A 14,109-nucleotide genomic window follows, 5' to 3' on the forward strand; every position below is an offset into this window, starting at 1 on the left:
GGTGATTACGTGTCCTTTAGGGTCACCAAAGCCTACCAGCTTGTTGTTCATGAGGGAAATGCACACTTTCACATACATGCACATCTGCGCATAGCCAGTATACTGAATAAACAACATAATCAACGGAGCATTTTTTCTTTTTTTTTTGCTTGCTAAAAAGGAAGTGAGACTGGCCGCTGTTCTGAGAACAGCGCCTGCGTATCTGATGGAGCTGGCAGCCAGATGCCCCCGTTCAGCTGAGAAACAGAGGAGGCCGTCGGTGACTGACAGTGGCTGATACGCATCGCGGAAGACCTGCAGCGGGATGGGAAACTGTCTGCTATTCTGAGGTGATCTACGGTGCACTATCTGAGATAAGAGTGCACTAACACACACAGATGTGTGTATGCATGTACGTAGGAAAACACATGCACACACAGCCAATTATTAGCTCACAATTAAAAAATTAACAATTAGAAAAAATTACACGCTCAGAAGAACACCTACAGTCTTTCTTTTTATCTTGGCAAAGGTTCAAATGCACACACACACGCAGTATTAAGAAAAGGAACAATATTTGGACTCCCTGCGGCACAGAAGCAAGTGCACAGCTGGTTTATCCGTGGCTTACTCTGCCAGAGACACAGAGCTAAACACAAACAGTGAAATGCACACCCATAAAAGCCCTGTCTGCTGTTTCTCCCCTCGCCATCACACACGGTGACCTCCGCCTGCACATTTTTCCAGGCTTCATTTGTTGCCAAAGATCCGTCTTAATCTGTTCTGGCAGGGTAAACCCATTTATGAGATACTTAAGTAAGTAATGAAGCAATTAGCTGACTACTGAAGACATGAGGCTTGCGGTGTGCACAGGCATTTGAATCACTGCTCCATCCTTCCTGTTCCACTAATAAACTCTAGCGAGGGGAAAGGCAGAGAGAGATAAAACATGCTGTGCAAGGTCAGGTAGTGATGGAAGGTAGTATCAAACCACAACAGTAATTGACTTGTGGTGATAAAGGTTAAAATGCAGAGAATGTTTGATCTGAAGGTTCACATAGTACTGAAGATCAAGCATGTTGCTAAAAGGTCAAGGGACATTCAAACAGGGATGTAAGAAACCACACTGGGAAAAGAAAAAATGGGCTGTATTTCTCATTTTTTGTACTAATAAGAAATACATTATTCTGTTCTGACATGTGATGCCCTCAGGGGTTAGATTGGCTCTTATGTGAGACAAACGAAATGACTGAAGAATTAATCCATTCCTGGGAAGGGTGAAGTAAAATATATAGAATAGAATCTACTTGCCATTACTAGAAAACAAAAAGCAAATTAGCAAACATCCAGTAGTGGCTCTTCATCTACAGTATTTTTGTGTCTCTAGGGAAAAAAGACATGTTGACGTAAAATGCTAAGTTAATGGCTGGGGTTGTCCATGTGAAGATGAAATTATTTCAACTTGTTGATTCGAGTTCGACTTTGTTCAAAGATAAGTCGATCTGATAAAAATTCTCGCCTAGGGGGGACACATGACTTGAGAAAAGTGACATCCATAGAAGGTAAAAAGAAAATGATAAAATAAATAAAAATATCACTGCAAATATTTCTCATTTGGAATCAGCTAATTTTCTATAGTACGTGCAAAAAAAAATACACAATATAATTGTGTATTTTTGTGTGTCAGACATACATGTTAGATTGAATGCATCCGTATGCATCTCTGGCAATACAATTTTGGATGTACACAAAATAATGCTGTGCAATTGTTACCTAAAACATTAAAATGTATTGCAATTTCACGATGTAGTGGTTTGATTATGCATTGTAGAGGTCAGAGCTTAGCCTTTTGCTGGGATGGATGTCACTGGTACCTGATGGACTTCGTGCCATCCATTTTCATCCTGGCAGCAGACAGCTGCATGCTCATGGAGGAGCAGCTCACAGCAGTAGGGGTCTCCGCCGACCATGGCAGTGTGGTACAGCGCCGTCAGCCCTCGACTGTCCTTATAGTCCGGAGAGGCTCCCAGCTCTAGCAATGTCTGCAGACAAACATGAGAGTAAGATAAGAAACTATGACGGTCACGTGTCTACAGAGTAGATGATGGGCCGTTTGTCAGCCTGAGACCCAAGGGCTCAGAAACCATGTGACTGTGTGAAGAGTGTTGTCACCACACTCACTGTGAGGGCAAGCTGGTTCTTTGAGCGTGCTGCTTTGTGTAAAGCGGTCATGCCATCTTTTGCTCTGAAGTCCAGATGTGCCCCGCCATTCTTTAGCACTTTGATGATCTCTGCAACGTTGTCAAGGTGAGCAGCAAAAGTGAGGGGCGATTCTAGGGAAAAAATAAATGCTGTGGTGACCACAAATTTCTGGGACTACGGCCATTTTAAATTGTTGATTGTGGGTTATGCTTTTTACTGTCTATTTAATTTCCTTTCAAAAGTCAATTAAACCTATCCTTCAACGTGCTTCCTTGCTGTCATACATAAAGCATGTACCAATCATTCACTTCCCAAGCTATGGCATTACATTACATTTGCAGCATTTATCATACGCCCTTATCCAGAGCGACTTACAATCAGTAGTTACAGGGATAGTCCCCCCCCTGGAGCCACTTAGGGTTAAGTGCCTTGCTCAGGGACACAATGGTAGTAAGTGGGGTTTGAACCTGGGTCTCTTGGTTCATAGGCGAGTGTGTTACCCACTAGGCTACTACCACCCCATGGCAAGAAACTAGCAATGATTACTCACCCACTTTAACTTTATATTTGTCTAAATAGCAAGCAAGACTTCTGAGGTAATTGTTGAATCAGTGAAATCAGCTGACATCAGTTATGCAGTACAAACCGTATATGTGTGTGTGTGTGTGTGTGTGTGTGTGTGTGCATGTGTATATATATATGTGTGATTTTATATATACCAATATCTGATATCTCTATGGCTGAACCAGATTCAGAGCAGAAAGTTGATTTTAAAATGTAAAAATCGTACAGATCCCCTGGGAGGAGTTTCGAAATCCATTGAATTCCATGTTTATTTAAAAATCTTACTGACAGGGGGTGCCGTGTGCTTTGTGGCGAGGTGGCATTCTATGGGCTGATAACAGATGGGGTCTGTCTGTGATATCTATTGATATGGGACAAAAGACAACAACTGAAGAGCCACCGAAATGCCAGAGATGCGTTTATCTGTAGTCATTCACAGTTTGAAGCCATCAGGGTTTCCCAGTCACCCCCATACAGAGCATTTTCCTCACAACCCCATCTTGATAAGACTCAAGCCACCGTTAGTATTGTAATGAATCATTTGGAAGGGTGGCAGTAGTGTGGCTTGGACCTGGGTTATTCAAGGAGAATCACTGGATGACTCGATATTTTATTACTTAATGTGCCACTGGTGTTCATTTCTAAGTTGGTATCTGATTCTCTACCTTTGCTGCATCTATTATGCATTTTGGGCCAGTGTAGGTCAATGTAAGGTATTCATGCAAACGACTGTATGTACATACTGCAGTGAAACCAGTACAAGTACCAGTACATTAAATGGTGAGAATCATATGGGCGTAAGTGATGTATTTGCAAATTTCAGATACAATACGCATCCATCACTTCTACTGAAAGTAGCAAATCAATAAAACGTAAATTTCATTTTAAAATAAACTTTTTGTGTGTGTGTGTTTGTGTGTTTCTGTTCAAAGAAGACCGAGAAGACATGGTGGGTATGGTGGGATTTTGCACTGACAGGAGAGATTCTGGAGTCATCAGCTTTATTGGTGCTTTATATAGTTCTATTGTAAATCTACCAAAATGTCACTAATGCACTTTTGGTTTTCACTCCTTGATACATTAAGGGCGCTTTCACACCATAGTTCGTTTGCTTTGGTCCAAATCAGTCGGTGAGTTTTGAACATTCCCTCCCGGTTCCCTTTCACACAATAACTGATTGGTCCGATGTATCACCAGGGGAACAACAAAAGTAAATACCGGAAGCAGATCTGCTTTTTTGGACTGACTCGCGTGAAATTGGATGTACGGAAATTTACGAGGTTGGTGATTTTATATTACATTGTGCATTTAACACTTTAGCCAAAACGTACGTTTTGAAAATGTAGCGCAGTTACAGCTTCAAAGCAATATGCTGATACCAAAGGTGCATAACAAGACAACACAGGAGGTGGCGTGCATTAATAATATGGAACTGTGAAAAACCTGTTAAAACATTTTTCCCATCAAATCATGTGATAGCATTTGGTCCTGTTTTGGTTTGGTATGCATTCTCACGAGGCGGAGAGTTCGCGGTTTGATTCAACTCCACCTCTTCTTGTGGGTCTTGGTGCATTTTTCATGCGCACTTGAGTGTGATTACTGTGTTCACACCGGACGAAACAAAGCGAAACAGGGGAAACAAAGTTGAGATCGACTGAAGTGCACTAAAGCCTGTAGGTGTGAAAGCACCCTAAATCAAACATGAAAGGGATCTACTGCAGCGGTTATTCAGGATATAAAGCCATACCACCAGTGTCAAGGTCATGGTAATTAGGGTCCAGCCCTCTTTCCAACATTTTTGCGAATTTTTCCACTTGGTGGTGTTGGATGTGGTCCATAAATTTCCTCAGGTTGGCCTAAGGAAGGAGAAACAAATGCAGAGATGAAGATAAACACGAGTGACTGAATGATTTTGGTCCGAAGATGCAAGACGTGGAATGCACTGTAGGACGAATGTTCCTTCGGCTTTCCAGGCCAGTTATAAATAGATAGGAGAGCAGCTCCCTGAACGCGGTTATAAGAGTGGCAGGAAAAAGCGAGGAAGATAGCAGGAGAATGCAAGGAGGGACAGGGATTATGGCTCAGAGTGGCACGGATTAATATGATTGCTCGCAACATCAACATATTATCACCACGCAGCATGTCAGAGGTCAAACGTGTGTGAACGTAACCCCAGCTCAGAGAGGAGGTGACAATCTGAGACATTTAGTTGCCCTGTTGTCTCTCGTCTTTCTTTGTAGTCCCTTGCTCTCTGTTCTACTGCTAGAAAGGGAACCACGGTACTCTCAACTTTTAACAAGTCCTGAAACACAACGTAGCACAATGTAGGCAGTTCAAATAAATTGTCCTATAAAGAAAAGTACAGCATGACAATGTGTTCTAGTTCAAAAGTGAGCCAGCAGTGGATGTGTTAAAGGGAGAGACTGGGCATTTCTGTTCCTCACTCCTAAAAGAGAAAGGGTCTCGGTGTTCCAGAGGAGAAAGGTTAAGGAGGAAGAAGTCATCCAATCACACCCGAAGCACCCGAGATGCCCGGTGTCCAACCGCCTGTGTACCGACTGCTGGAACATTAAACAGGAAAACCTGGCCTTCAATAATTCACGCCGAAACCCAAGCCTTCGTCCTGATCACCTGCCTAAAACCATGCAACAGGCGCGCACAGTGGAACGCTGGACTGGCTTCTGACGAGCTTGCGGGGCTGCTGTAATAACCGTGATGCTAATGGCCACTTCACATTCAAACGGCCAAAAACTAAGCTGATTCGCAGACAGGCACACAACAGACTAGACTTGCATTCAAATACTCCTACTGCCTTACAATAAACAGCAAAAATAGAACTGAATCTGCAGGGAATCCTACTCATTTAGGTGTTACAAACACCCACAGTCAAATGTTTGATGTGCGTAAACCTGCTGCACTACATTGTCCCGCAATTCAGCAGCAGGCCAAAAAAAAAAGAAAAATTCCTGGGCAAAATAAAAATAATAAAGACTGCAGCCCTAAACGAAGCCATTTATAGCAGCATCCAAGGGGCTTGTCAGGAAAAGCTTTATCGTGTTTACCAAATGCCCAATAAAGCAGAGGTCAATTTTGGCCATTAATAAGCAGAGTCCATAAAGGGACTTTGGGAACATGGACTCACCCCGGGTGCACACACGCACACAGCATTCACTCACACACTCACACCTACGGACAATGCAGTCGGCAACTAAATGCACCTTTAGTTGTCACGTCGGCGAGCTGATGGGGGAAGAAAGCACAGAGACGGGACATTCTGGGAACAAGGAAAATGGCGCGATGGCCGAAAGCGGTGGAAGCAAAAAGGGGAGAACTGAAACTAGCCTGCAGGCGTGTGCCGATAGCCAGAACTCAAAGCACTACTAAACACAAACAGTTGCAGGGTCCACTAAAGAGTTCACGAAAATGTCGGAGCCGCCGAAGGGCGGAACCACGGCGCCTCTTATCCTCAGCCTGGATTGGCCACAGGTGATGTCTCCAGAAGCCAATCCTGACACTAGTGAACAACTGGCAACCGGAAACTGGCAAACCCAGACGAAACCCGTACCATTCGTATGCAGGAAGGAAAGAAGAAAGAAAGAAAGAAGAAAGAAAGAAAGAAGTATAGAATTCGCTCTGCTTTTGACCCAGAAATGTCAGCTGTCAGGGGACTCTGAGCAGAGAGAAAGAGGGCAGCCCTCTAACCCACGCTCTAAGAGCAAGGCCTCTTAACCAGTCACACACACACACACCATTACTCCTAACTCACACGGTACACACCGCAGCCACGCCACTCAAGCAGCGGCGCACCGCAGCTCATCTTTCAATCTGTCACATGGCCAGTAATTCACTGATACAATACGCATCCATCACTTCTACTGAAAGCAGCAAATCAATAAAACGTAAATTCATTTTAAAATAAACTTTTTGTGTGTGTGAGTGGGTGTGTGTGTGTGTGTGTGTTTCTGTGCGAAGACAGAAGATCGAGTATGGTGGGGTTTTGCACTGACAGGAGAGATTCTGAAGTCATGAGCTTTATTGGTGCTTGGTTCTGGAAACACTGAAATATTTAATAGATTACAAAGAGACCAAAAAATTTAATTTCTCCATTATGAAGTTTTACTGTTGCCTAAACACAATGAGAAAGTCAACAACGTTAACATAAAAAAGTTAAATGATAGATCTGTAATCTAAAACAGCTCACCTTTGTGTGAAATTTGGCAATTTGCTTCTCATCCACATTGGGTTGCTTGTAGATCCTGCTCTTGTATCGGAACTGTAAAAAATGCACAATAAGCAACGAACAAAGGTCAGTTTGAGAAGAAAGGTCACGTACACAGAGAACTGGTCAGTGTTATTAATCATGTAATAGATTAATTACATACATAACTTGATATTATAAAACTGTTATTTATAACCTGGATTCTTGTTTTGCTCGCACAGGGATCTTAGGAATGACAATATCTGATAATAATGCAATTAAGGGGCATTTCTTTAAATTCTCTGTTCCTGAATGAACAAAGTTGCTTAGGAAGGGGTGGAACTATTTCAATGTTGCTGTTGTGGTAAATATTAAAATACAAATAACTATTAAAATGTGTGACGCCTGTGCAGTACTGAGCTGGGCAGGAACTGCACATCAAATGCTCACAAGGGTTCTAATCCCCCCCAGCTTCTGCTCGTTTGGGTGGTTGAATAGAACAATTAATATGTTTTTTTCCCCTCACTCCCATGTCCTGCACTGTTAAGTGAGCAAAGTGATGATTGTCATTGCGAAACACTGCAGCACAGCACACGGTGACACAACGAAATGTGTGCTCTGCTTTTAATTATCACCCTTGGTGAGCAGTGGGCAGCCATGACAGGCGCCCGGGGAGCAGTGTGTGGGGACGGTGATTTGCTCAGTGGCACCTCAGTGGCACCTTGGTGGTTTGGGATTCGAACCAGTAACCTTCTGATTATGGGGCCACTGCACCCAAATCTGTTTCTGCGCGGTTTTGAAACCGAGGACCTTTCGTGCGAGGCGAACGTGATAGCCACATCACTACAAAAACCTGAAAATCAGAAACCTTAATGGTAGAGCTACATGCCGTCTTTGTGTTCTTACTTTGGCCATCGTGCCGTGTTTTCTTTTCATTTATTAAAATCCACGTTTCTCGCATTTGTGCCTCCTCTCCTTCTCACTGCCGTGGCATTACAAAATGTTAACCATTTTTCTTTGTGCTCCTGTTCCTTCTGCAAAACTGTGAGCATGCCGTATTTATAACATTTCATATCAAGTACATGAATAAACTTTTATGTCATTGTATGTTTTAAGTAATATATATACATGTATTTGGATCTGTTTTTGACTGGTCGCACCGCACCTCAAGTGATGGGACGCCCTTGCTGATGGGTTGGGGGTATTCCCGCAGAAGACGCTCCTCGTCCAGGAATTTGCCATCCCGGCCGTTGCTCGCGGGCTGGTACAGGCCGTAGTTCAGGACATCCTTCAAGCTCTGGCTCAGTGTGCACAGGATCTGTTGCTTGGCAACCCATACGGTGGCATCGGGGTTGAATCTCATACATTTCTGTCAGGGGGGAAGGCACATGTGGGAGTGGGGGGGTTACCCTCTACAGTTTTGGCAGAGATACCAGAGTTGGAATGCTCCCAACACACCTCTTTTTACCCAATGAAAACCCACCTTGGACACACCAATACAAACAATGCATGTAGCAATTAGACATACTTATAAACAATTCTTTGCCTTTTTTAATAACTATTATATACACTGGCAAATCATTCCTGCCTGAATGTGTCCCCTGTGCTATGGCAGGCTATGAATAAAAACACATACAATTGCCTGGGTAGTTATGGCAAACAATGGGAGATTAGGAATAAGTACAGTGGCGCTCTGCGTATCACTCTCGCACAGCTGATGATAGTGGCTTTCTGTGCAGCGATAAGGGAGAGTGCATGAAAATCCAGTGAATGGAGCAACCTTAATCCCACCGCTGGCTGTGGCGGCGAAGAGGGCGAGCAGAGGGACAACACGATGGAACAGATGTCTGGCTCATCAGATGAGAGTTCAGGAATACGCTTTTTCATCATGATTCCTTATTCTTGCCGCTTCAGGGCCTTTCGTAAATCTTATTATTGCGTGGTCTAGCACAGTGACCCCTTCAGCTCAGGTTAAATATGGATTTGCAGTACTGAAGATTCAGTTTTTCCCTCACAAGCAGAACATATATACATTTATAAACATAGTCTTGATATAAACAAAATCATGCATAGTCAAATGTACATACATCCCTCAATCTTCTAATGGTATGCTATAGTCCTTCAGTGACACCCTCATTCAGCAGGTGTGATGTTAAAATGTTCATTAAAATAGAGTCTTGCAGAAGATCACACAATTTCAGCAATACATTTTATTATTATGTACAGCTTTCAAGCCCATACATATGTAAATACCCAGGGAATAATCATCAAAATTGTGTAATGTTCCTTTGAATCCATTTAGGACAGAAGAAACAAAAAATTGTTTTCCTGCATAATGGATCTTAGCAAAATGATTAATATTTGTTTTTTATAGTGGGGTGTGTATTAAGATCATGTGATTGCCAACAGAAGCTAAAAGGTGCATTCGTGCATGAGCAGAAATTCATCCTACAAACACACATTTCCCCAACACACACACACACACACGAACAAACAGATGCACAAGCATATGGTTGACTCGTGCAGACAGGCATCCATACAATGTAGCTTGTCCATTTATACACACACATGAACGCAGATGTACCCAAGCTATAGACTAGCCTCATCACATCACTTTCCACTTCAGCAGTTTGCACTTGCATTACACATTTGGTGACATGGAGCCTGTCCAACTGAATGTATCCACTGATCAGCCACAACATTAAAACCAACTGTCTAGCATTATGTAGGTTCCCCTTGTGCTCTGATCCACTTTGGCAGATTGTGAAAGTCTTTTTACATTGGGGGGTGAGGGCACCATAGTTCTGAAAACCCACAGATTCTAGATTGGATTTAGACCTACAGAAATTTGAAGGCTGAGTAAACACTGTAAAAACTTGAAAAACTTTTTTTCCCATTCCTGAACAATTGTTGTGGTGGTGCATTACATTGTGAGCTTACATTGTGGTCAATTACATTCTGCATTACATTACACTTTATCCCTCAATCATCCTTAGTATCCTTAGATGCCATTAAGATTTGTGCCACTGGAGCATACTGGAAGCTTTGACTCACCAGATTGGTCTTGGGTGCCCCTGACCCTTTTGCTGGTATTTTTAAGGATGGACTAGTCCAGTCCTCCTCTTACCATTTGTCCCATGTCAAAGTTGCTCAGATCCTTGTGCTTTCCCATTTTCCTGTTTCAAAAACAACTTCAACTACTGACTGTTCACTTACTGCCTGACACATCACAGCCCATTATAACAAGGAAACTAATGTTATTTCCCTTTACTTGTCCATGGTTTTAATGACGTGATTGATTGGTGAATATATATACGATCTGTTTCCTACTGCTGATTACATTTACATTACATTTACATTTACATTTACGGCATTTGGCAGACGCCCTTATCCAGAGCGACTTACAACGTGCTTTCAAGTTACATTTACATTACATTTAAGTCAATGGCTACATTTCTGAAACTTTTTAACAGTTCCTAATGGAACCTGGAATGTCTAAAGTGGATTAAAACCAACACAGTACATAAGTATTATGTCTACCATAACACAATCTGCATCACAATGTTTCTTTTTTCCATTTGCATTGAGCCACCGCATCATAAAACTGGTAATGACTCTCAAAAACAATGTTTTTATAATAACTAAACATCAGTTAATTTCATTTGCTTCCCAGTGAATTGGTTCTCATTTGACATTCTTGAAGAAAGAATCGTCTGCTTCATTTCATGAACAAAAGAAAGTGATGTTTCCGAATTGGTTTCCATAAGCAGTTATTCTCTGAACTCTGGCTTTCATTAAGTAGCTGAAAAAAAATTATCCTGCCAGAGTGTGATGAAATATGTCAGCAGAGAGAAGAGAAGTTCACACCCCCCCACACACACATTCCAGTCCAAACAACGGAATCCTCTCTAACAAGTGGCCAACAGGATTTAGTGCTTCAAGTGCTTCAGAAAATCAAGAATTTGCTGAAATTAGTTTTCTTACAGATATGTAGATGAGTCTCTGAGGTCCCATCCACACGGAAACATTTTTCTCTGAATGGGTAACATTTCTGTCCTTGAAGCCACACGGAGACGGTGTTTTAGGGGCCTCTGCCCCTTTTTGGTGAAAATGGTGAGGTATTAGAACCACGGCCTGGGAAGGCGGAAGCAGTTGATTCCCACAACATATTAAACCAGCATCTGGCAAAGATCGTCGACTCTGCCGCGTGTCCCTGTCGTATTAGCCCAACCTCCAACCTGATCTATAACCCCGAACGCGTCATACATACATCAATGGCGGATAACACATTAATGGATGTGATGCAGCAACTGCAGAACCTCATAAAGCAACTACAAGAAATCCTCTCAAATGAAAAGACAAGACTGGAGACGTGTTCTGGCACTTTAACACACCGCGGAGGAGAACTAGACGCAAAACAACACAAGAACGGAGAGTTAGGTGTAGAGGGGGTTAAAACAGCGTTTGGGACGTTCTCTGCTTCTCCGCGTGGACGACAACATTTCAGATAAAACTCCGGGTGGACGCAGGTTTTATTAGAAACCGCAAACCCATTTTAGAGAAAATCGTTTTCGTGTAGACAGGGCCTAATAAGCCTTTTACAGCTCAAGGTGAACACACAAGGTGAACGACCATTTGAGTCAAATACCAGTAGGAAAGTAGTAACCGAGCCATTGGGGACACATGTGACAGTGTATTTTCTTAGTGACGTCCCAAGCCTTTGCAAAAATCTTTGTACGGACAACCAGACTGTGGACGGGAGGAGGCATTGACTGACAGAGCTCTTTCAAGAAATGTTTGCCAAGGCAACCAGAACTGGGACAGTCCATTAGCACCCAAGATAGGTGCAAAGGGCCAGAACCAAATCGCTCTATACATGGATGCCCCTTATTTAAAGTCAAATTCATTATGCAATTGTGAATTGTCAATGAACTACTGCACAAGTCAGACATGAATCTTGTTATTTTCTCTGAAAGCTGAAATAAATTTCTTTAACTAAATTCAGAAAAAAAACATGTAATGTAACTGATGAATCCCACTGTTACAGCCTACAAACTTTACCTTGATTAATAGAATGAATATAATTAATTATGTTTATATAGTAAATGTCTTAGTACTGCTTGTACAGTGTTTAAATAATGTTAATCTAAGATGTAATAATTTAAAATCCACATATTCAGTTTTGTACTCACTGTTTGCTGGAGGTCAGGTATGACCACTCTGATGACCAGAGAGTTGCTGTGGATGTCATCCATTTGGCTCAGTGGTCTCTCGGCCGTGGCTCTTATGGTCTCGTATATGGTCTCCTCCTTGGAGCTGTCGGAGACGGAATCATCGGAATATTCGGAACAGCTCTGAGCCATCTCATCCTCACTAGACGTAGGGCTCCGGGGCATAGTCAGTGGGCCACACCGACTGAGCTGCAATCAGAAACACAATGTTTCAGAAAGGACAAGGACACCTGCAGCTCAATAACCTGGCCCAATCCTCAGAGATGCTGCTCACCAGAAGCAGATATTTGAAAGAAAACACACGCTACGCACACACAAAAATCAAAATAGCATGTACAATGGCAGCCTGTTCATTGAATGGGGGTTACAGCACCATGGACAGCTCTACGAAAAACTCGAGTTTGTGTGAACGTCATGTTAATTTCAATTTCCTTTCATTAATCATGCATGAAAGCACTTTTGATTTACTCATCCCTTCCCCTTCGTGCTCCTCTTGTAACATGTAAGTGTGAAAATTAGAACAGTCTGACCTGCAGAAAAGGGCTGCAAAGGCCATTCTCCCACGGGTGCTGAGGCTTTAAAGATAATGACTGTGTAATGACAACCCTTCAAAAAAGCCTTGAAAGGGGGGGAGGGGCTCAAGACCAGCCAGGCATTCCTGAATACAAGGCACACAACAACAGCAACATTTATTTCTTATATAACCCATAATCACATACAGTATGTCTCAATGGGCTTTGACAGACCCTACAGTTGACACCCCCCACACTTGACCCTTCTGCACAAAAGGGAAACCTCCACCGACATAAACTCTAGGAGAGAGAAAAAAAGAATGGAACAAACCTTGGGAAGGAGTGATACAGAGAGGAACCCCCTTCCAGGGTAGCGTGAGCCTGCAACTGGAGTCACTGCAGGGTTCGTGATGATTTGTCCAAGAAGAGAAAAAGTCCTACAGTTCTAGTGGTGGACAAGTCCACAGCGCAGTATAGAGCATCTGTCCATGTCTGGATGTACTGGACAGTGCAGAGTATTTTTTTAGTCCAGTGTCATGGTGTACATTACATGTTGATTATATTGCTACTGGTCCATTTGAAGATCCCTGAAGCTGTAGCTGTTACACGGTGGTGGTGGCTGTGGTGACCTTCTGGTTTGTTTCATGCTCATTAGCAGTTCATTGCTAGGGACTAGGATTCATATGGTGGTATCTTTGCTGGAGTCTGCAGGTCGTCTTGATGCAGTGCCTCGGAGAGAATAAACAGAAGCACTGTCTGTGCTTGACAGGGTGACTGTGTGATAAAGTGGACTTGACACTGTCTGGGAATTTAACCGAGTAAACACCACGCTAAATGCAGGGTTTTAGTAAAAATGATTGTTTTTGTCATTGTGGCACACAGCACACAAAATGTGTCCTCTGCATTTAACCCACCACCCTTGGTGACCAGGGGACAGCCATGAAAGGTAACTCTGGGGTGGAGCTTGTGGGAATGGTAACTTGCTCAAGGGGACCTCAGTGGCTAATTCCTTGCCTGCTTGGCCACCACAGCCCCACAGTGATGTTTTGTCTTATTTTTTCTCTCTATGTTGATGCCGTCATTACGATTACAGTTGGACTGAAAGTTCTGTAGGCACACACTGGGTTTGAATCTATGGGGGCTTTTCTATAGCTAAAGAACCGATACTAACATGCCAAGGAACACCACCACCGCAATGCAATTCCAGCGTGACGCCACTTTGCTGACGGGTAGGAAATAAATAGCTATGTTTTCCTGAGGGAGTGAGAGTTTTGAACCCATAATGCAACCACATTCCAGCTCATTATTCATGGGATGAGGGGTAGAGGAACAGCATAGACGTTCATGCCATAGTTTTCTGTACCATATCTCTCCATCTTCACATTTTTGAGTGAACAAATTGGCTCAATATGTTGATGATGAA

At 42.8% G+C, this 14,109-nt stretch overlaps 1 protein-coding gene across 6 annotated transcripts in view; it reads right to left on the bottom strand.

Annotated features, from left to right (window-relative positions):
- shank2a (SH3 and multiple ankyrin repeat domains 2a) overlaps window positions 1-14,109 on the bottom strand; it is a 93,890-nt gene that overhangs the window by 59,955 nt on the left and 19,826 nt on the right. For all 6 annotated transcript variants that reach the window (XM_028955920.1, XM_028955922.1, XM_028955925.1 and 3 more), the window contains exons 2-7: window positions 12,136-12,363; window positions 8,109-8,312; window positions 6,947-7,018; window positions 4,493-4,601; window positions 2,161-2,312; window positions 1,854-2,021 (exon numbers count right to left, since the gene is read on the bottom strand). In XM_028955920.1, the coding sequence (XP_028811753.1) occupies window positions 1,854-2,021; window positions 2,161-2,312; window positions 4,493-4,601; window positions 6,947-7,018; window positions 8,109-8,312; window positions 12,136-12,339 (909 nt within the window). In that variant the 5' untranslated portion in view covers window positions 12,340-12,363. The remainder of the gene's footprint in view (window positions 1-1,853; window positions 2,022-2,160; window positions 2,313-4,492; window positions 4,602-6,946; window positions 7,019-8,108; window positions 8,313-12,135; window positions 12,364-14,109) is intronic.

This window comes from Denticeps clupeoides, chromosome 16 (assembly GCF_900700375.1).
Source record: "Denticeps clupeoides chromosome 16, fDenClu1.1, whole genome shotgun sequence".
NCBI classification, from domain to species: Eukaryota; Metazoa; Chordata; class Actinopteri; order Clupeiformes; family Denticipitidae; genus Denticeps; species Denticeps clupeoides.